This window comes from Cebus imitator, unplaced genomic scaffold (genome assembly GCF_001604975.1).
Source record: "Cebus imitator isolate Cc_AM_T3 unplaced genomic scaffold, Cebus_imitator-1.0 Scaffold140, whole genome shotgun sequence".
Classification (NCBI taxonomy): Eukaryota; Metazoa; Chordata; class Mammalia; order Primates; family Cebidae; genus Cebus; species Cebus imitator.
The window spans coordinates 610,682-633,732 of NW_016107455.1; the positions used below are offsets into that span (position 1 = coordinate 610,682).

A 23,051-nucleotide genomic window follows, 5' to 3' on the forward strand; every position below is an offset into this window, starting at 1 on the left:
TTCACCATGTTGGCCAGGCTGGTCTTGAACTCCAGACCTTGTGATCTGCCCGCCTCAGCCTCCCAAAGTGCTGGGATTAGAGGTGTAAGCCACTGCACCCGGCCTCCCTCATCTTGGAGTGGTTCTCCCTCCCTCAGGGTCCTACAGCACTTTGCTTTTACTACTATTGTAGCATCCTCTGCACTGAGCTGCTTGCCGGTCTCCCTGCTAGATCTTCAAGGGCTGAGAACATGTCTGTGTTATTTATCTCTGGTTGTGCCTGGCACCCAGGAAGAGTTTATAGAGTGAAATAAGATTCATGGCCGGGCGCGGTGGCTCAAGCCTGTAACCCCAGCATTTTGGGAGGCCGAGGCTGGTGGATCACGAGGTCAGGAGTTTGAGATCAGCCTGGCCAGCATGGTGAAACTCCATCTCTACTAAAAACACCAAAAAATTAGCTGGGTGTGGTGGTGTGCACCTGTAACCCTGGCTACTTGGGAAGCTGAGGCAGGACAATTGCTTGCACCTGGGAGGCAGAAGTTGCAGTGAGCCAAGATCGTGCCACTGCACTCCAGCTTGGGTGACAGAGGGAAACGCCATCTCAAAAAAAAAAAAAAAAAAGATTCAAAAGCCTAAGCCCACACCCACTAAAAAGAAAAAGCCCAAGTTCCTTTCACACTGCAAACCAAACACTCCATCTTCCTTTCTCCAATAAGCACCCTTTCATTGGCAGCAATCTCAGACCTGATCACTCAGAAACAGACCTGGGAGTCCCCTTTCCCTCTCCCTTCTTCCCTCATCAGTGTCTCTGGAACTCCCCTCCTCTTCATTCCCCAAATCACAATCTTTAGGTTCAAACTGTCTTGTCTGGCTGGCCTCGCAGCCAGTAGACAATCATCTGGTTGACTCTCCTAAGGAATTCTAAGCCCCTCCCTTCTCTAATAAGCTTCAACAGCTGCTCAGCCTGTATCTTGCCCTGACACTCAAGCCCCTCCCATTGCCCTTGCCACGTGTCTCAGGCTTCAGCCAAACCTGGCTGTCTTCTGTGTCCCTAAACATCCTCACCTTCCTGCCTCTATGTCCCTGCCTACATCGTTCCCTCCATCTAAATGTCAAATCTGGTTGGGCGTGGTGTCTCACACCGGTAGTCCCAGCACTTTGGGTGGCCAAGGCGGGCAGATCATGAAGTCAGGAGTTCGAGACCAGCTTGGCCAACAACATGGTGAAACTTCGTCTCTACTAAAAATACAAAAAAAATTAGCTGGGCCTGGTGGTGGGTGCCTGTGATCCCAGCTGCTAGGGAGACTGAGGCAGGAGAATCACTTGAACCGAGTAGGCGGAGGTTGCAGTGAGCTGAGATCGCGCCACTGCACTCCAACCTGGTGATAGAGTGAGACTCTGCCTCAAAATAAATAAATAAATAAATAAATAAATAAAAATAATAAAATAATAAATTCAAACCTTCAGTGCCATCTCCCCTAGGAAACCTCCTAAACATCCAACTAAGAATGATTGTGCCCTCACCTCCCAGGTCACTTTATGTCTTTTCATTGGTGAGTTTTACTTCTTGCCCTGGAAATTGGTGACCTCTGTGCTTTCTCCTTTCCCCCCTTCCTGTCAATGTGGGTTCTTTAGGACACATTTAGGGTTCTTTAGGACACATTTAGGGTTCTTTAGCTGTTTAATTCAGCTCTGTATACCTGTGGTGCTTCATCTAGGAGATGCTCAATAAGTACAGGTTGAATGAATGCCACTGAGGTACGTGGCCATTTTCTGGCTTCTTTATGAAGAGCAAATGAAAGTGGCAGACAGCAACAGGGAGCAGGGATGAGCCCCCACCTCACTTCTCTGCTCGGCACTGAGCCCTTTCCCCTGGGGACACTCACCGATGCAGACAGGCTCCTTTGAATCCCAGAAGGGCTGGGTGGCATTGAGACAGGTAAGAAGCCTGGCGCCCTTCAGCTGGTAGCCAGTAGCACAATGGAAGTGGGCACTGCCCCCTGGGTGAAGGCTGGTGACAGTCACATCTCCATAAGCTGGACGACGGGGAAAGTGGCAGCTCAGGAGATAGGCTGCAAAGACAGAACAGGTGACACTGTATGTGTGCAGGGCGGGGGCGGGAGCTGAGCCATTCGTGGGGGAGGTCTGCCTCAGTCTGCCTGGAGGTGTCATTTGGGGCCAGAGGAAGCACTAGGAGTTCTGAAATGACTCCAATCCCCTCCCTAGAAGGTGCCAATGATATTCCAGCAGCCTGGGCTGGTTACTGGAGCAGATACGGAGCTGGAAATTAGAAGGGTTGGGTTCTGGCCCAAGCTTTGTGACACCTAAGGCAGGTTATTTAATCTTTTTGTGTGTGTTTCCTCATTTGTTAAATGAGATTTAAAATCCCAGCCCACGTGCAGCGTTACTGTGAGAATAAATAGGATAGTATTTTATCTTCCTCGGTATCCCTGGTACCCAGCTGATAATGTATGTTCAAGAAATGCTTATTGAATGACTTGTAGACATGAAAGCACTTGAAATACTGAAAAGCCTATACTGATGTAAAGTGTTGATACTGTTTTTCCTTTAGGGAATAAATATGAATTGCAGCAGCAAAAATTGAAGTCAGACAGTAAAGCCTGTCTGACAGTATTCACTGAGAAATGCTAAAAAGCTTGATGGCAATGGCTGTGGACTTCTTTTAAAAACAGAACAGTGGTAGGCTGGGGCAAGGCAGGAGGATTGCTTGAAGCCAGGAGTTCGAGACCAGCCTGGGCAACATAGTGAGGCCCCCATCTCTATATAAAATTTTTTTTCAATAGCCAGGCATGGTCATATGTACCCGTAGTCTTAGCTACTCAGGAGGCTGAAGTGGGATCGCTTGAGCCTAGGAGTTTAAGGCTGCAGTGAGCTATGATTGCACCACTACACTCCAGCCTAGGTGACAGACTGAGTCCCTGTTTTGAAAAACAATAACAAACAAGAAAAAGATGGGGATGAGGATATGGAGGCAGGGCACTGCCTTCATGGAAGTTGGGGGAAGGACACGTTGCCCTGGGAAACCTAGTAGCTTTTGGAATTGTCATACCACACTTGACCAAATGGTGGCAGCAAATCCTACAAAGTAACCTGGCATATCCTGATCCTGGGGTCAAGCTGGGCTGGTAGCTAAAAGTGAGTATCAGCCAGCGCAGTAGCTGGTGCCTGTAATCCCAGCACTGTGGGAGGCTGAGGCAGGTGGATCGCCTGAGGTCAGGAGTTCAAGACCAGCCTGGCTAAGGGAGGTGGAGGTTTCAGTGAACCAAGATCGTGCCACTGCACTCCAGCCTGATAGAGTGAGACTCCGTGTCTCAAAAATAAATAAATAAATAAATTAATTAATTAAAATAAAACAAAGGTGAAGATCCAGTCGGATGCAATGGCTCACACCTGTAATCCCAGCAGTTTGGGAGGCTGAGGTGGGTGGATCATGAGGGCAGGAGTTCCAGACTAGCCTGGCCAACATGGTAAAAGCCCATCTCTACTAACCCCCCCACCAAAAAAAAGCTGGGAGTGGTGGCACGTGCCTGTAGTCCTGGTTACTCGGGAGGGTGAGGCAGAAGAATCGCTTGAACCCGGGAGGCAGAGGTTGCAGTGGGCAGAGATTGTGCCACTACACTCCAGCCTGGGTGACAGAGTGAGATGCTTTCTCAAAAAGAAAAAAAAGAGGTGGGAGCAAAGGCCTGGAGGGGTCAAAGAGAGAGGTTGAGAGGCGGAGCCTGACAACCCTTGGGGTGGTAGGAAAGGTGAGGACTGTCTAGACTGGAGAACTTGAGTCTTGGGGTGGGAGGCAGCCCCATTGATGGTACCAGGTAGATGGGAAGAGAGATCCATGCAAGGGCTGTGTTCCTGGGTGCCTTTGTGTGAATAAAAAAAGGGACCCCCTCTTCCTTCCCCATTAAAAGGAAAAAGAAAAAGGGGCTGTCTCTGGGCAGACCAGGGTCCAGAAATTTGAGTTTTATGACTTTCCCCTGTCCTGTTACTATGTCCGTGAAAGTGGGAAGAGAATTCCTCCTCTTCTGTCTCTTAGGGAGAGAATGGTCAGTAAGTGGCTAGTTGTGCTTAGCAGATGGGCTCTGGGTCAGACTGCCTGGGTTTGAATGCAGGCTTCCCTACTAGCTGTGCCACCTTGGGCAAGTTACCTAAATTCTCTGCGCTTCCGTTGCCTCATTTATCCACCCATTTTCAGTATTACATCTAAGGTTGTGGAGGTTAAGTGAGAAGACATATGAGCAGTTCCTGAACAAACACCTGAGACACTAGCCGCACCTTACATCCTCAGGTACGTTCCAGATTCTAAAATGTCTTCATAATCTTCTTTCTTGAAGTCTATAATATGCTTGGGAGGAAGGCAGGCAAGGTAGGGGCTACTAACCCAGTTTCAGATGAGGAGAACAGGTTCAGAGAGACCCCGTGCCTTCATCACACAGCAAGTAAGTGCTAGAGCAGGAACTTGAAGCTCCTGGACTCTGGAGCCTTCGTGCTTTCCACCACCACCCCACCTGCTTCCCCAGTTGAAGCAGAAACTTGGGTTCAGGGGTCAGAGAAGTCTGAGAGTAACAGACAAGCCTGCTCTGGGTGGTTGTTCAGAGCAGCCACTCACAGTGACCTGGGGAGAGATCCTAGGGCAGGATGGGATGGGGAAAAGGGTGTGGGGTCTAGACCATGAGCCAGGCATCAGGCCCAACATTTCCCCTTACATATTCCCCTTTGAGTTCTTATAACAACTCTAGTAAGGAAGGGCCCTCATTTCACAGATGAGGAAGCTGGGCTGGAATGGGGTGAGGGTAGGATGCCGGGGGCAGACAATGGAGCCCCCAGACTCCGTAGTAGTTCAAGTACCACTTCCCAAGACGAGCTTCCTCCTGTTGCCATGACAACTCTTCCCGAGGAGCCTGCACCACTGCAATCTGTTGAGTTATTTTCTCACTGGAGTCTGTTTCTGGAGCCAAGTCCAGTGCCAGGAATGCTGAGGATGGAGGAGGGGGATGCCTGTCAGGGTCGTCTGCCTCCCCACCCTGCCTGAGGCTGTAGGAGGGGAGTTGGAACTTGGTCCTTCGATGAGGCCCTTGTGAAGGTTCATACTCATGACCTTCAACATCGGCTTGGAGAGCTTCAGCACGGGTGTGGGTACTAGGCCTCTCACCCCCTCTTCTGGCACCCTCTTTCTCTAGCCCAGAGAGATGCGCGTGTGAGCACACGCTCCTCCTGTTCCCATCTCTGGGATCAGGGCTAATTACAGACTATAATTAGGGGAATTACACTCATTAAGGCAAGAGCTGATCATTGACAAAAACTGGGCTGACGAGGGAGGGCTTCTGGGAGCGGAGGAGGCAGGACCAGGACCAGCTCTCCCAGCCCTACCTTGGAGGTTGCTCCCCCTTGCTGGGCCTCCAGCTCACGGCCATTTCAGCCACCTTTGTCTGGCCCGACAGAGACGAGGTCCGGAGTTTTGTGCAAAGGAATTTGCAGCAAAAGAGAAGGTTACCATGGCGTGAAATTATGCCTGCTGCCAGGGAGGATTGATGGGCCATTAGGGAGGCTAGCTGGGCTGCCTAGAAGTTTCACCCTTGCCTCAGCTGGCCCCTTGCCTCTGCCAAGCCGCTATATAGCCCCGCCCACTTCCAGGCTCCCTGCTGCCATGCCAGACTGCTCCCCTAGTTTGGGTGGAGAGGCGAGGATAGGGTGAGTGCTCCTTAGGTGGGATTCTAAGCAGCCCCACCTCCAGAGTGCCAGCTCTCTGTGGTCCCCTGCAGAACTGCAGAAGTGATCCATGACAATGTAAGACAATCCCGTGATTTTTCACACCAATTATTTCCCCGTTAGTTCTCCCTAGTCTCAACTGATTAACCCGTGCAAAGGATCAAACTGACTTTGTGCTCAGAGGGGGATGGGTAGGAGGGACACAGCTGAGAGACTGGCAAAGTCCCAAGCCCCTTTTCCTTCCTGTCAGTCATGTAATTCTGGCTTCCTTAATGAAGCATGTGCTAAGCAGTTGACATGTACCATTTTGCTGAATCCTAACCATGACTTTGTGGGGTAGGTGTTTTGGTCTTATATTACAGCAGAAGGGTCAGAGAGGTCAAATGACCTTGGACAGCCAAGGTCAACAGCCAGTGAGAAGGAGATTCCAGTACAGACCTGCCCATCGCCGGAGTTCTGTGATTTCTTCATTACATCATGCTGCTCCCTTATTTCCCAAGGTGTGTGGAGCTGACTGGGACATGGGCCAGGTCAAGGCGGATGAGGAGGTCCAGGAAGGGCAGTCTGGCAGCTAAGACCTCCACAAGGTCATTGTCAAAGCCCTTTGACCTTTAGCCTCTTGCATTTGGGGAGGGCGTCTATTGTTATTGCCTATTTAAGTGTCTGCCTCCTCCTGAGAAAGAACTCCTTGAGGGTGAGAACTTTGGTGCATCCTGACATTGCCAGTGTCCAGCACAAGCCTGGCAAAGAGCAGGTGCCTAGGAAAAGTTTGCTAATCAATGAATGAGTGACATTGGTCACACCTGGAGACTACCTGATCCTAAGACAAGATCAGCTCTCTGCAGGGTGGTGGGTGGAAGGGAGAAGGTCCAGGAGGTTTCAGATACACGATACTTGCCTGCAGTTGTCCAGAGCTTCACTGGACACTTGCGCTATGTGTCACTAGCCCCTCCCTGTCCCCTCTAGGCTATAATTGCACAGAGACCCCCCCTCCCACCAAGAGGGCAGCGAGTTTGGGCTGGTTCCGCCCTCAGCTACTGAGGCTTTACCTTGGTAATGGAAATGGAAGGTGCCAGGACCAGCAGGTGGCGGGAGGCTCTGGAACCTCAGGGCTGCTTGGTGGGTGGGGCTGCGGATGACTTGGCCCCGAAGCAGGAAAGACTGGTTGGCCAGGGGCAGTGGGTCAGTCCCCCCCAGGCCCTCCACAGTCACTGTCTCGCCTTCCCGGAGGCTGATATTCTGGACCTGCCGGTGGAGTGGAGAGAGAAAAGCAAAGCAGTCAGACTTCTTCCTGCTGCCTGAGTCACTGCCCTCAGGATCCTGCAGGCCTCAGACAGATCAATCCTCAATGCCCCTTGGGCATCGGTACCCCTAGGCCCTGAGCTGGGCACTTCAGCAGGACAGGAGGAGCTCAGTGTGAGACAGGACCAGAAGTTCAGAGATATTAAGTAAATGAACCAAGGTCACATAGAGATTTTAGGGTCAGGTCTTCATGTGCAAGTCTGGAGCCCGAAAGTCTGAAGTCCTGCCTGCCCCAGCTGATATCTCCCACCCCCTGCCTGCGTTCACCATTGTCCCTGATCCCCCAGCAGTGGAGCTTCCCCAGACAAGCCCCTCACCCAACCCTGCCGTCTTAACTGTTCTTATGATAATGTAAATACCTCTCACCTAACCCTGCCACTGTAACCGAACTTGTGGTCATGTATACTCCTTGTCCCTAACCCCCACCACTGTAACTGAACTTACTCTGCAACACCCCCGCCCCCCAAAAAACTACCCAAACTTATAAAACCAACTCCTATCCCATCACCCTTTGCTAGTGCCCTTTTTGGCCTTAGCCCACCTGTACCCAGGTGAATGAACAACCATGTTGCTCACACAAAGCCTGTTTGGAAGGTCTCTTCATTCAAAGCGCACGTTTTTCAACGCTTAGCAGATCTGGGATTTTTTTTTTTTTTTTAGATGGAGTCTCACATTGTTGCCAGGGCTGGAGTGCAATGGTGTGATCTTGGCTCAATGCAACCTCCGGCTCCTTGGTTCAAGTGATTCTCCTGCCTCAGCCTCCTGAATAGCTGGAATTACAGATGCGTGCCACCATGCCTGGCTAATTTTTTGTATTTTTAGTAGAGATGGGGGTTTCACTATATTGGCCAGGCTGGTCTCAAACTCCTGACCTTGTGATTTGCCTGCCTCAGCCTCCCAAAGTGCTGGGATTACAGATGTGAGCCACCGCACCTGGCCCAGATCTGGGATTTGTAAAGACATCTTTCTGTCTCCAAAACTTTTCAGATACACCAGCTGCTTCCTGTCCTTTCCCCTCCCTGGGCTCTGTTTTCTCATCTGTAAAGTAGGGATGGGGTAGGTGTATTGAACCAGACGGTGTCCGAGGGCCTGGTCAGCAGTATGAGGTCTTAAGTATCAGATCCATGTGCCCAGCTTCCCCTGGACATCCCTGTTGGAGGCCTCACACCCAGCTTGCCTCATACTAGGTCACTGTCTTCCCCCAGCCAGCAGTTCCCCTGGGAATGATCTCACTATCTCCCTGGGTGTCCAAGTCAGAAACTGGCATCTTGCCTCCTCTCTCATACCCAATCAGTCATTCGGTCCCATCAACTGGACCTCAAATCCGTTCATGACTCTTCACCCCCATTGCCGCTTCCCCAGCTCATTGCTGTTACTGTACACCTAGATCACCACAGCAGGCTCCCGGCCAGCCTTCCTGCCTCTGGGGCTTAACCCACTCCTCCCTCTACAGCAGTATTTTCTGAACTATAGCCAGCTAATAGTCTTAGATCTGTTGCTGATCATGGTGCTTCCTTGTTTAAGTCCTCCACTGGCTCCCCACTGAGTCCATGAAGCCCTTGATGTAGTTCAAACTCCTTGCCTAGCCCTCAAGGCCCTGCCCAACTTGGCCCCTGCCGTCAACTGGGCCTTACACCAAGCCCCCTTCGCATGTCAGCCCCGATTCTCTCTCTGTTTTTTCTGAGCTGCTTTCACCGATCCTTTCCCCTGGCTGTCACAGGCCCCTCTGCCACCTCTTCAGACCCTCAGTCCCTTGAGCATCTTTCTGGGCTCCATGCCTCCATTCAGGCAAACAAGGATTGGACAAGGATGGACTCTGCCCAGAGGGAAATTAGCAGCATGGCTTGACAGAAGGAACGCTGGATTGATTGGGAGCCCAGAGCTCTGGGACCTCATCCTAACCATGTGGTCTTGGACAAATATGCTGCTATTTGAGCTTCGGTTTCCTCATTTTAATTTTTTTTTTTTTTTTTTTTTGAGACAGAGTCTTACTCTGTCACCCAGGCTGGAGTGCTGTGGCGTGATCTTGGCTCACTGCAACCTCTGCCGCCTGGGTTCAAGCAATTCTCCTGCCTCAGCCTCCTGAGTAGCTGGGACTACAGGTGCCTGCCACCATCCCCGGCTAATTTTTGTATTTTTAGTAGAGACAGGGTTTCACCATCTTGGCCAGGCTGGTCTTGAACTTCTGACCTCGTGATCCACCCGCCTTGGCCTCCCAAAGTGTTGGGATGACAGGCGAGAGCCACCACGCCTGGCCTCCTCATTTTATAAAATGAGCTAGTGGAGATCTCTGCTACTCCAAATGTGGTTTCTGGACCAGCAGTGTCAGCCTCACCTGGGAACTTATAAGAGATGCAGAGTCTGAGACCTCACCTCAGACCCACCAAAGCATACTCTGCATTTTAACAGGATTCTTAGGGCAACTCAAAAGCAATGATCTACATGGTCTCAAGGTTCCTACCGTGTTGCTCTGAAGCAGGGTCTTCAAGGGTTAACCACCTGGGCTGGGTAAGTGGCATCCAGTGAGGCACCAAATCCTTCCCAGTCTTATTTCCCAAACACTCCAATGGGTTCCTCCTCTCCATCCTCTTGTTACTGTCCTGGCCCTAATTACCTCCTGCCCAGGATTTTTCACCTGAGAATGGCTTTCTGTCTGTCGCACGCTTCCCACCCACAACTCATCTCCTGCTGACTTTGGATTGCTCAGAGGACAAGGTCCTAACTGCTCAGCTCACATTTGGTGCCAGTGGCTCTGCTGCCCTCATTTACCTGCACTGCAGCCACAGGCCGCCCTCACTTCCGCCCCCTGGGCATTCGCACATGGGACTCTGCAGGGGGAATGCCTTCCTTTCTTCTCCTGGTGAAGCTGGTCATCTTATCAGATCTCAGGGCTGCATCCTCTGCCTCCCAGGCTAGGCCAGGCAGTCCTCCTGTTTCCGACTCTCCCTACTGGCCCCTGCCCATCTCGCTGTTAAAGCTCTGGGTGACATGTTGGGTCACAATGCCTTCTTCACTGGCCAGTTTCAACAAAGATATGTGGAGAGAGTAAATGTGTGGGCTGCTGGAGGGACATTCCCCATCAGATACCTGCGAGCTGAGAGGCACAGAGGATGCCGAGCCCAGCCGGGTCCAAGGCTCAGGGCCCCTCAGACTGGGTGCTGAGAAGAGATGTGGCCTGGGGACTCCAGAAGGGGGAGCTGGGCAGGGAGAGGTCCCCACCCCTGCCTGAGAGGAAAGACCTGGTGGGTCTTCTGGCTGAAGAGAAAGCTCGAGGCAGGGTGCTGGAGGCCGAGGCGTCTCCTCTCTGTGAGAAGCTCCCCACCCAGGCACGTCTGGGCGGAGGCTGCCTGACCATCTGCTGGGGACATTCCTCAGGGAATTCCTGCAGCAGGCGGAGGCTGGATGAGGTCCCTTCAAACTTGGAGATTCTGTGATTCTAGAGTTGGGAAAACAAGACTCACACACGTGGAATCTGTAATTATCGAGAGATGCCAGGCAGCATATAATTCTGCCTTAAGTGGCACCGAATGCAGGCAGCAGGAATCCTTGCGGGGAGAGAGAAGGGCTCGGAGGCTCAGGGAAAGCGCCTGGAGCAGGTGGGTCTCAGAGTGCCTTGAAGAGAGGAGCACTGGGAGAAGGAGGAAGGGGGTACACTCACTACAGGGCAATTACCACGAAAGCAAAGGCAGAGAAGTTTTAATAGAAATTAATTTAGTATTTCCTTCTTAGTTCCCCGTATACCTCTGGCTTGACGTCTAGCTTCTTGCTCCCGATCTTGCTGTTTTGTGGGAACCAGAGAGCAGCTGTAGCCACACAGCAACAACTGCCATCATAGAGCACCTACAGTGTGTCAAGCCTTGTGCTGGTGCTTTTCATTCTCATCACAACTCTGTAAGATAGGTGGTAAAATACCCACAAGTAAAGTGAGGCTCAGAGAGGCTAAGGGACTTGCAAAAGGTCACACAGGTGTTAAGCAGTCTTGCCTTGCTGAGACAAAGGCAGGTCCTATCCTCCCAACTTCATGGGGGCATCTTCTGTAGAAACAGACGTTTAGACATCTTTATTCCCAGGCCCCAGGCCCTCCAGGTTTAGCAGGGAGGTGAGTTTTGGCTTGGACTGGCTTTTTTAAGATGTTGGGATTTAAGCTCCCACCAGCCACCCCTTGCTCCTAGCAGTCTGTAAAGCTGGGAAAGCTGGGAGCTGAGACCTCTGGCCCCCTCTGGTCTGGGGGAGGCATGGCCCCTTCAAGTTGGCCTGGCTCCTAGCCCAGCCTGGTGGTGAGGGTTGGGATAAGAATGTGGAATGACGTGGCTCCTATTCAGAAGGCTGCCTGTTCTCAGCCAGGTACTGTCTGAGCAGCTGAGGTCCCCTGGGTTTCAAGCACCCTCTTGCGGGTCTGCTGCAGTGGCTGGAATGTAATTTGTCACTTGTTTGAGGGCCAGGCTGACAGGGGCCAGACAGGGCTGGGTGTCGGACAAGGAGGGGTGATGAAGTCTTGATGCAATTTGCAGGCCTCTGTAGAGCCTGGGAGACAGATCGAAATGCCAGCTCTGTTCATGAGGGCTGTCTTCCATACCCATAGCCAGTGATAGGAGGGAACCTGGGGTCCAGGTAGGGGGAAGACAGAAGCAGAGGGAGCTGAGGACAATTCCTGCAGGACCCTGGGCTGTCTAACACTGCCTTGCTTCCAGCAGACCATGGGGTCAGCTCAAGGAAGAAATATAGCCACTTTGAGAGGCTGGCCCTTTCCAGGATGGGAGGTGGGAAGGATTCAGGTTGTTTTCTGCCAGCCCCTAGATCAACAGCCTCATCTGGCCCGTCTGTCCCCATAGAAGCTGTCAGTTAGGCCTCCAGCACGTACCCTAATGGCGTAACCCTTAGGCGAGATGGCGCTACAGTTTTTGTACACATTTGCACTGGTACAACCCAGCATAGGCAGATGAGCTCAAAGATGACTCCTGTGTGCGATCCCTACTCCCAGATGCTGGCCACAGGTCTCCTAGGCTCCCTTGGTCACTATCGCCTGTGTGTACTTGGACACAGGCCCACTTACACGCACACAGTCCCCTCAAACATGTGTCCTGGCATGTGCCTGCCCTCACACACCTGTGCCCCCTCACAGCAACCCTAGGATAATCACAATTTTTCCCATAAGAACCTTTGCAGTTTTCACATCCATTATCTCTTCAGCTCTCAAAAAAACTTCAATAAGGGAGGCAGGGCAGGTTGTTTCCCTGCACTTTATAGATAAGGGAACCTTTAATCAGAGAAGTTGAGAGACCCTCTTTGGTCACATAGTGAGACCAAGACAAAGCCAGGACTCGAGGCCAGGACTCCTGGTTCTTGGTCCAGTGCCCTGTCTTGTGTGCATGGCAACCCCAGGCCCTCCCCAGAACTGGGGGAATTCCAGGTGGGCATCCTCCAGGATCAGGCAGGGCTGACTGGGAAAGGGGATCTGGGGCAGAGCCTGACAGGTCCCATCTCCGCCTGGACCTCCCCCTTTGAATTTGCCTTGTGCTACAGCCAGGCCTAACTCCTGAGCAAAGGGAAGAACAGGGGCTCTTGAGTCTTAGATTAAATCCTGGCTCCATCACTGATCAGTTGAGGGGCCTTGAGCAAGTCATATGACCTCTCTGAGCCCCAGTTTTGCCTGTGAAATGGGGAGAGTTTACCTACTTCATGGGTTTGTGAGGATTTGGTTAGATCCTGCCAGTAAGGGGTTCAGCATGGAGGAGCACAGCGCTAGCAGTCATCTTTCCATTTAATGGGGAGACATGGACTGCACCCTGTAGCAGGAATGATAGCTGGCTATGAACTTACTTTACCCTCAGGTCTGCCAGCGCTTGCTTGGGAGGCGCTGTACCTTGGAGCCATCATCTCCCTGGCCAGGCTCTGCAGCCAAGCAAGCAGCAGAGCCAAGAGCCTGAGTTGCCCCTGCTCATTCAGGCCTATGAGGGAGCTTGCTGACCCCACATTCAAAGGCACTGGCTAGCCAGAGCCTGGTGCATCATCTGCTTCAATCTCCTTTCTTGTTTTTTTTTTTTTTTTTTTTTAGACGGAGTTTCACTCATGTTACCCAGGCTGGAGTGCAATGGCGCGATCTTGGCTCACCGCAACCTCCGCCTCCTGGGTTCAGGCAATTCTCCTGCCTCAGCCTCCTGAGGAGCTGGGATTACAGGCACGCACCACCATGCCCAGCTAATTTTTTGTATTTGTAGTAGAGACGGGGTTTCACCATGTTGACCAGGATGGTCTCGATCTCTTGACCTCGTGATCCACCCGCCTCGGCCTCCCAAAGTGCTGGGATTACAGGTTTGAGCCACCGCGCCCGGCCCAATCTTCTTTCATAGAGAGGGAAACTGAGGCCCAGAGAAGGCCAAGGGTTTAGCCCAGTCACGGAGAGGTAGGCTGAAGAGCCCACACTGAAACCCCAGTCCTACAAGACAGACTCTATGCCCTTCTGAACTGGTACTCATCTAGAAAACTGTATGGGGTAAGTCTGTTTTAGGGATGAGGAGAGTGGCCAAAATCCATGGGGCCAGACCTGCCTGCACCTCATCATGTCTCTTGGATGAGCCTGCCTAGAGCCAGGAAATATAAAGTTGCCCATAAATTCCACCCCACTGACCCCCTACCCCATGCCCACATTAGTCCTGGTCCTGACCTGACTTAGAAGGGGAGGGTGTTCTGGCCATCAAACTGACAGCTGGCCTGGCATGGGTAAGCTATGTGCCAACAGACCACCTGGGCATGAGGGCAGGGACTGTGGGCAGCTGTGCCCAGGCTCCAGATGGTACAGAGAGCAGCCAAGCCAAGATGGAGGCTGGCAGTGGGAAGGCTCTTGGAATGCCAAGTGCAGAGAGAGGCAGGCACCAGGCCTGGAAAGGCCTGGCGCCCTCAGGGGGAGACTGGCTGCCTGGGGAGGGGATAGGACTCACATGGGCCATGGGGCTCATGCTCACCCATCCTGAAGGGGCTTCTCTGGACCTCTCAAGAAATAGCCCAGCATGGCCAGGCGTGGTGGCTCACACCTGTAATCCTAGCACTTTGGGAGGCTGAGGTGGGAAGATCACAAGGTCAGGCATTCAAAACCAGCCTGGCCAACATGGTGAAACCCCATCTTTACTATAAATACAAAAATTAACTGGGCGTGGTGGCGTGTACCTGTAATCCCAGCTACTCAGGAAGCTGAGGCAGGAGAATCATTTGAACCCGAGAGGTGGAGGTTGCAGTGAGCCAAGACTGTGCCACTGCCCTCCAACCTGGGCGACAGAGCGAGACTCTGTCTCAAAAAGAAAGAAAAAAAAGAAAGAAAGAAGGAAAGAAAGAAAGAAAAGAAAGAAAGAAGGAAGGAAAGAAAGAAAGATCCTACCCCAGTCCTGATCCCCAGCTGAAGTAGGCAAACCCCCTTGGATCACAGGGGGACTGACCTGGCCTCCTCCCTGTGGGTGGCTCAGACCTTTGGCCTCAGAGGGCATCAATAACTGCAGCACCATCAAAGGAGATGGGAGGCAGGGGATGAAGCAGGCTATGAGAGGCTGTGGTCCAACCCATGGAGAGTAGGGCTTTTAGGGATTCTGGTACCACTGAGGCTGGTCCTCCAAAAAAAGGGGAATTGAGAGGGTCTGGCTTATTTAGGCATGGGCTGTGGTCTCATGCTAGGGACCCAGCATGGTGTCTGGCTGCCTTGATCAGGGGTGATGTGTGGGTCCCTAAGACAGTCCTCGCCTCCATGGCTCCTGCCACTCTCCTTGCCCAGATTTTGTCCCACCTACCTGCCCTGAGTGATCCCAGTGAATTCAAGGAGGGGCAGGTGGGGAATTCTCCATGATGGAGGGAAGCCACAGGCAGTCCCTTCTCCCCAAGCCTGAGGAGCCATGGGCAGCACTGCAGGCCTTCCAGCTGCCCACCCATCCTGCCCCCAGTGTCCAGCATGGCTTGACCCAACTGTCAGCCTGGGCAAAAGGGCACTGCTCTTGGGCCAAACCTCTGGCAGCCCTTGGACTTACTCTCTGCCCCTACACAACAGAGCCACCTTTCTAAAACAGCCAGGGCAGGCTTCAAGGGCCAGGCGTGCCGCACCTGCTGCTGCCCAGGCCGGGTGTGGCTGCTGGCTTCTCATCCTACAGGCCTCAGGCCAGGTGTCATCACCTCCAGGAAGCCTTCCCTGACCTCCAGGCTGGTGGGGTGTGCCCATCCTGTGCTTCCTATCCCCATCCCCACCAGCACTGGTGTTCTGTGGTCATTGTTTATGATTTCTGTCTTCCCTACTAACCATGAAGGTCTGTGTCCCCAGAGCCCAGCACAGAGCGTGTCACATAGCAAATTCTCAACGTATGCTTATGGAACAAATCCTCTCAACAAAATTCACTGTTTCGTGATTAACTGACCGCCTTTAGGCAAATCCCTTTTCTTGCCTGGACCTCAGTTTTTCCGACTCTCCAGTGGGTATTGATGCGTAGTGTCAGAAATTCTTCAGGTCCCAAGTGGCCTGGGTGGAGCGGACCGGGGGGGCTTGCCAGAACTGGCCCTAGAAGAAGTACCTTCAATCCTGCTTAGTTCTGGCTGATTCTGTCTCTTGCTTCTTCCCCAAATTGGCTGCTGACCCAGCTCTGGCCACCCTATGCCCCCCTCCTCTCCAAGGCTTCAGACTATCTAGGCCGGCCGGGGTGACTGTGTCCCCAAGGACCCTGCCCCCATGGCGCCGAGGTGGCGGGTGGGGCCTGCGTCTGCCACATTTCCTGACAGCAACCCAGGGCTGTGGAAGGTCTTCGTCTCAAGGTTGCCTGGTAACGGCTTTTGCATTCTGATAAAAAAAAAAAAAACCATGGCAGCACCAGACAACAGACACGGGGCTTGTGTGAGGGGGTGGCCATCCAGCGTGGAGCTTGTACCTGGGTCAGAGCTGGGGGCAAGCAGAGCCAGCATCTTGCCCCATTGTGGAGGATACCAGGGCTGGGTTCAGCCTGGTCTAGTGGGCTTCAGTAGGGGTGATAGGTTTGGGGGAAAGATAGAGCCTCCCAGGCCTGCAGGGGGGCACCAGCCTGGCACCTGCCCCCTTCCACCCCCTTTCCCACACCTGCAGCTGGTGCCTTCCACCCAGTGAGCCACAGCCGGTGCCACCTCTCATTAGGTGATGATTTTACATTAATTACCTTAATTAAGCGGTGCTGAGTGCTAATGGCTTGAGAGGGGGAGTGACTGTTCCTAATTACCCTCCCAGTCAGCCCAGAGTGAGGGGCACAGGGCTTGGCAGAGTAGGTGGAAACAGTTGTAGGAAGAAGGGGAGGGGCCCAACAGGGGTAGGAGAGGGTCCCTCCAGACAGGGTCTGATTCAGAGACCTGGACCTGACATCCCCAGAGGGGAGGGCTAGAGGCACTGCCCCAGGACAGGTTTACACAGCTCCAGGCCCAAATCCAGGGACAGGCAGGAATTGGAATGGGTGGGAAGCAGAACAGAAGGCAGGGAACAGGGAGCAAGACAAACTTCTCAGCGCCCTGCCCGATTCTCTCAACCGGGCTGAATGCCTCTCTGGCCCACCCCTGGTCATTCTCCAAGATCCAAGTCAAAGGTCACCACATCCCTTCCTTCCTCCATTCCTTTGTCCGGGCATTCAGTCAGTCCATGGAGTACCCATCTGGGCTCTGCACAAGGCACCCCTCAGGAGTTCATAGTCTAGCTGGGGAGGTGGACGGCTGTGTAAACAGATGGTGGAAGGCAGACTGCTCAGAGCTAAGATAGGTGATGCCCCAGGCTTTGGGGATCTGAGGGAATTCCCAGAGAGGGTGATGCCAGGGTCAAGTCCTAAGGGAGGGTATTGTGGGATGACTCTTCCAGGCAGAGGGACCAGCATGTGTAGTTGGGACTTGGGAAGGAAGGTTTGGCCCACTGAGTTAGCTGCAAGTTGTTCAGTGCCAAGTGAGGGTAAAGGAAGAAGTGGCTAGGGGTAGACCCAGAGAGACTGACCTTGATTCAGGGGCCCCTTGAGAGGTGTAGGGAGCAGTAATGATTTGAGAAAAATGACAGCAGTGGAGGTGGAGATGGGTAGTAGGGAGCAAGTGTGGGTGGGGTGACCAGTGAGGCAGCTACTCCCTCATCAAGGGAGGGATGGGGTGCTGGACCGCATATGGTTGTGGGGATGGAGGGAGAAGAGCAGACATATTTAGAGGGGAGTGTCATGGTGACAGAATTTGGGGTTGAATTGATGGGACTGAGGGAAGAGGGACAGGGAAGGGCCAAGGTGACTCCATATTACAGCGCCCCAGGGACCCATCCTCATTGCGTTGTGGTGGCTCTGCTCTGGGTTTCTGACCTAGACAGGAATGGTTTGGGGGAACAAAAAGGAAGATTTGGGTTTGTGGAGGTTGATGAGCCTGTGGGATATCTGTGAGGACCTGCAGCCTCAGGCCTTGGGATTAAGAGAAAGTCTTAATCCTAAGGGAGGGATAAGATAGCCCAGGAAGGCTGGGGACAGGAGGCTGGGCTGTAGATCTGACTTCCCTATCAGCTGATCACCTCTCTGATGGTGTGGTCAGGTCTGTCTTCCCCCACCTCCACATCCCAGGAGCCAGCACAGGACCTCACCCGCAGGAGCTGCTCAGAGAGGATTTGCTGAATGAATGAGTGAATGAATGAAAAACGCTCCATGACTCTCTCAGGCCCAACCAGGCAGCCCTGTGTTCTCTGCTCAGCCCATAGATTCAGATGCAGGTTTATACTCACCCAATCCCCTGACCAGCCACAGCCCCTCTTGGCCTAGGGCATTGCCAAGCACACGGGACAGGATCCAACCATGTTTTAGGCCTATCTCCCAGCCCTGGCCTTAAGCATCCCCCTCCAACTGATGGCCCGAAGCATCCCAACATCCTCTCATAGCACGCGCCTCTCTGAAGAACGAGAATACATCAGTCCCAGCTTTGTCCTTGCCAGATCCAGGTCACTCACCTTGATTTCCACGCCATAGCCAGGGTAGACAGAGATGTAGAAGAAGCAGTCCAGGCCGACATCAGGGGGTGAGCTGAGGGCTGTAGGGGAGTCCAGAGAGCCCTCTGGGCCTGAGAAATTCCAGCTACAAGGGCCTGGGAGGCAGGAGGAGACACAAAGCTACTGCCAGCTCTGGTGAAGTGGTCCAGTCAAGGCTGAACCGTGTGTGCGTGTGTGTGTGTGTGTGTGTGTGTGTGTGTGTGTGTGTGTGTGGTGAAGACCACCCTTGGGATGTCTAGTCCTCTGTTGAAAGAAGGGGACCACCTTTTATTAGGCACCTACCACGAGCAATCTTATCTTAGTTCTCACAGTGGCTCAATGAGGTTTGTTTTCTTATTGCCATTTTACAGATGAGGGTCAAAATTTTTTTTTTTTTTGAGACAGAGTTTCGCTTGTTGCCCAGACTGGGCTCACTACAACCTCCGCCTCCTGGGCTCAGGTGATTCTCCTGCCTCAGCCTCCCAAGTAGCTGGGATTACAGGCGCCCACCACCACGCCCGGCTAATTTTTGTATTTTTCGTAGAGATAGAGTTTCACCATGTTGGCCAGGATGATCTTGAACTCCTGACCTCAGGTGATCCACCGGCCTTGGCCTCCTAAAGAGCTGGGATTACAGGCATGAGCCACCACATCTGGCTGAAGAGTCAGGATTTGAACTCGGGTTTATCTGGGTCCAATCCATATGCCTCCTGCAGGCTGGCCCGTGGTGCCAAAGGGCAGGGCAGGTTGGCACAGTGTCAGAGACAGTGTGGGCCCCGCAGCCTCCCTCATCCCTATTTCCACATCTGCAAGCCAGCAGGTAGCTGACCTGGTGGCTGGACTGTAGTGACAGTGGTGGTGATGATGGTGGTGGTAGTGGTGATCTCCTCATCATCTCCTGAAGCTGTGGAGGAGGCGATGGTCCCCTGGATCCCAATCCCTGTGGTCTGGGACACAACCTCTGGAACCCATGGCCTGCCCATGTCTCCAGGACCCTCTTGGGTTGGTGTCCAGGCTCTGCCGGGGGGTGTAGTGCTGGGCCTCTCCCGTGGGCCTATGGTGGGCACTGCCATGCTGGGCCCTGGAGGTAGGGGAGCTGTGATTCGAAGGACAGGGGGCTCTGACTCTGGACTCCAGGGTCCCTCCCTGGACTGGGGCTGAGTGGGTACTGCAGCCATGGCTGGGGTGGGACTGGTAAAGACGGGGCGGCTGTCCTGGTTGGCCAGGCGGGGAAGGGGACTGGGGGTGAAGGGTGTCGGTGGGTCAGGCTGGAAGGGCAGTGCTGGCCTTAGCTCCTCATCTCCCTTCTCCAGCCCCTCTTGTAGGAATTCCTCAAGCAGTGGGTGGTGGTTGAGCAGCTTCAAGGTGGGGGCTGTTGTGACAAAGTGGACGCCTCGTTCTGGCTGCTCAGGTGTGGGGGCTGCTGTCAGCTCGCCATCTACCTCCTCGATGCCTGAGGCTTGTCCTTTCCCCATGGTTGGGGCCTCTGAAGACAGTCCTGAAATAACAAGGGATGGTCAGAGGTTCTCCCCCTGCTCCAGAAAGCAGCATCACACCCAGCCTGAGCAGTGGGGGAGCCAGCTCTCTTTTGATAGAGAGCCCTGGGGAGTATGCTCACTGCTGAGACTCACCAAACTACAGAATTTGAGAGCTGGAAGTGAGACGCTATCACATACTTCAAGGATGGCACATGAGATACTTTTTCTCCTACAGCACCAGAGGCAGACATTTCCAGCCCATCCGTGCACCATTTCCTACTGTTCTCAGGTTCAGCCTCAGAATCCTTCTCAACACCGCACTCCAGGTGGTCACACCTGATACCTCAGACTGACCTGACAAATATTTACCATCCCTAATGAAGAGCAAAAGCCTTATTTTACTAATGAGGAAATAGACCAGAGAAAGGAAGTGACTTGCTCAAAGTCACGCGATCCGTTGAACTGAGGTGAGAACCTTAAGCGAGAGTGAGTGTGTCTCCCACCACAGTGTCTTTCTTGCCTGAGATGATAGGGCATTCAAGTTCATTTCCCGTTCTCAGTGAACCTGCTAGTCATTAGCCTCAGGAAATGCGTCACATATGTGGGATTTTATTTTAGATTTCCTCATGGTTGCATGACTTCTTTTTTTGTTTGTTTCTTTTAAGACAGGGTCTCGCTCTGTGGCCCAGGCTGCAATGCAGTGGCACGATCATGGCTCACTACAGCCTCGACCTCCCGGGATCAAGTGATTTTCCCACCTCAGCCACACTCCTGATACCCCCACTCTGAGTAGCTGGGACTGCAGGTGCATGCCACCATGCCCGGCTAATTTTTAAACTTTTTGTAGAGATGGGATCTCACTACATTTCCTGGGTTGGTCTCAAACTCCTGGGCTGAAGCAATCCTCCCACCTCAGCCTCCTAGGTATTACAGGAATGAGCCATTGCACCCAGCCATACACCAGGTGTATGAAATTCTTTGTTAGGGGCTCATTAGGTCCTATTTCTCTCAGTTCTTAGGAAATATTTCTTTTGTACTCTTTTCTGTTTTTATGGTCCTTCTAGAGCAGTAACATGAGTAGAGCGGAAGAGCCAAGTTTTGGAGATAGGCAGATGTACAAATCCCAGATCCACTACTCTAGGGCTGTGCGCCCTCAGGCAAATAACTCAAACTCTCTGAACCTTAGTTTTCTCATCTGTAAAACTGGGTTTCCTTTTTAGGATTGACTGAGACAATACTACCTTCCTTCTTTATTTGATATGTCTCCCAGAGGTCCCTTAATCTTTCTGGTGACACTAGTCAGGTTCGATCTAGGGCAAGGTCAAAAACAGGTGTAGAATGGAAATCTAGCATGCTACCCACCCACCCCCTAATCCATGGCAGGCATTGCTAATCAATTTTGGTTATTTTTTGCTAAGGCCACGTGGGCCTTAGCAACTTCTTTCTCAACAACGTTATCCAGGCAGCTACTACCAATCAATTAGATTGGCTCTGGGGGATGAAACTTACTTGCTATCTCTGGTCTGAGGTACAGATTGCTCTGCTATTGATTATGTTGACTTATTCAACCACATAGCTGGAGAAATGATGCATATTCTGCTTGTGGCCCATTTGGCTCCCCAGATCCTTAACTGCCAAGAAAAGGTCAATGAATGCTGGCTCCAGATTCAGCTCATACACAATTTTGCCAGCTCTGAGAAGCCTGGGAGGATATTTCTGATCCTTACAGCTCTCAAAATGGCTGCATGAGGACTTGAAGGGAAACACAGCCGGGGTGAGATAACAGAGTTTGCAAGGAGAAGGTCGCATCCTCCGCACGTCTGGTGGTGGGGCTGTCATTCCATAGGCTCACACCCACTCCATGGATTGGCAGGCGTGAGGAAGCAGATGGCCTACGTTCTGTTCAGGAGACCATAGCAGCTCTGATGTGTCAGACAAATGGGAGGAGGGAGGAAATTGGGTGGGGGAGGCGGGTACAGGTTGGAGGGCTCTCCATTCTTCTGGGTCAAAGGAGCTTGGGCACCCTGCAGCCCTGAGAAACCAGGACCAACCACTATCTCCTGAGATGCCCACTAAAGCTGCCCATCTGTGTCTTGGCATTGTGTGCCGGGCACTGACAACACTGTCCAATCTGGATGTCCAGCCAGGCCCATACCCCCCAGAGCAGATGGTCCACCAGTGCCTGTCTTTCATCTGAATCAGTTATGGAAGGTCCAGGCAGTGCCTGTGACATGCCAGAACAGGGCTCCTCTTTTTGCTCACCCCGCCCCCAGATGTCACACAGGCTTTGCCAGGTAAGCTGAGACTGATTCCAGCATGGCACAAAAGGAAGGGAGGCTTTTCTAACTACATAGACTGGAGTCCCCTGGAGCTAGGGATGGTTTAGGTGGCCCCTTTCCAGAGTACCCAACAAGAAATGTGGCCCTTGGCTCTCAGAGTAGGTAGCTGTGGGATTCTTCCCTGGTAGAGGGGAAGCACAGAGATCCTCTAATTCAGGAAGTGACCAGAGCCGGCACAGCTCTTCCTGCTGGCTTCGAGGTGGGTGCTGAGCAATGGAGTGGCACTAATGGGTACCTCCTGTCACTGTCGATTGCACTGATTGTGTTATCTTGGGGGACCGAGCACTTGGTTAAATGGGATCGAGATAGCATATCAAACGAGCAAATTGATTCCAAAATCAGGTGCCACTTGGTCCCAGAAGGTGCCACCCATTGTCAGTTCAGAGAGGGTAAGATATCCTCTGGGAGACAAGACATTTCTGGGGAGAGGGAATCTCCAGACCCCCTGGTTGTCTTTGTTGGAGGCCTGAGGCCCTGAGACCTGCCCCCTAGTTTCCCAGGATTGTGGCCAGGAGATAGGGTTTTCTCTCTGCCTGGGCCGACAGATTTCAGGGGTACAGGGACTGACAAAGGGTGAGTATGATACAAGGGAGAGAAGAAGAAGGTGTCAGGGGCTCTAATGCCCAGTCTTATCAGGCACTACCGTGTCAGGCCCTCCCCAGACCTTGTATCATTTACTGGATGCTGCACCTCTGTGAGATGGGAATTTTATTCCCACTTTACAAAGACCTGAAGCCTAGAGAGGTGAGGCAAGGACTCGCCTGAAGTCTCGCAGTGATGCGGCTGGGACTTAAACCTACGTTGATCTGGTTTCAAAGCCCTAGGTCTTTCTACGCACTCACCTGCCTCATGGGAGGGAGAGACTGGAGTTAAACAGCAGAGAACACTCCAGCCAGTTGAAAAAACTAAGCCCAGGGAGAGGCACGGACTCGTCCAAGATCTCACACCATTTAGAAGTCTGAGGCCAGAGCTTCTGGCATCTGGGACTTGGTTGGGTTGGGCGCTGGTTAAGCAGGCCCTCAGGAAGCCTTCTGGCTGGGACCCAGGGAAGCCCCCCCACCTGGCCTGAAGCACATCTGAGCCTAGAACCCAAACCGGAGACCCAGCAACACTGCTCTGCGGGGCCATGGCACAGAGCCACACAGACCTGGGTTCAAGTGTCATTTCTGCCACTTAAAGGTCTTGTGAGCCGGGCAAGTTTCCGCTCAGAGCCTTCGCCTCCTCAGCTATAAATTGGGCACTTCGGCTGGGTGTGGTGGCTAAGCC

General features: G+C 52.8%; 1 protein-coding gene across 4 annotated transcripts in view; it reads right to left on the reverse strand.

Moving 5' to 3' along the window:
• The window catches only part of SEZ6 (seizure related 6 homolog), a 53,840-nt gene that overhangs the window by 8,327 nt on the left and 22,462 nt on the right, over positions 1–23,051 (reverse strand). For all 4 annotated transcript variants that reach the window (XM_037743309.1, XM_017542143.2, XM_017542142.2 and 1 more), the window contains exons 2-5: positions 18,798–19,466; positions 17,951–18,084; positions 6,753–6,948; positions 1,866–2,051 (exon numbers count right to left, since the gene is read on the reverse strand). In XM_037743309.1, the coding sequence (XP_037599237.1) occupies positions 1,866–2,051; positions 6,753–6,948; positions 17,951–18,084; positions 18,798–19,443 (1,162 nt within the window). In that variant the 5' untranslated portion in view covers positions 19,444–19,466. The remainder of the gene's footprint in view (positions 1–1,865; positions 2,052–6,752; positions 6,949–17,950; positions 18,085–18,797; positions 19,467–23,051) is intronic.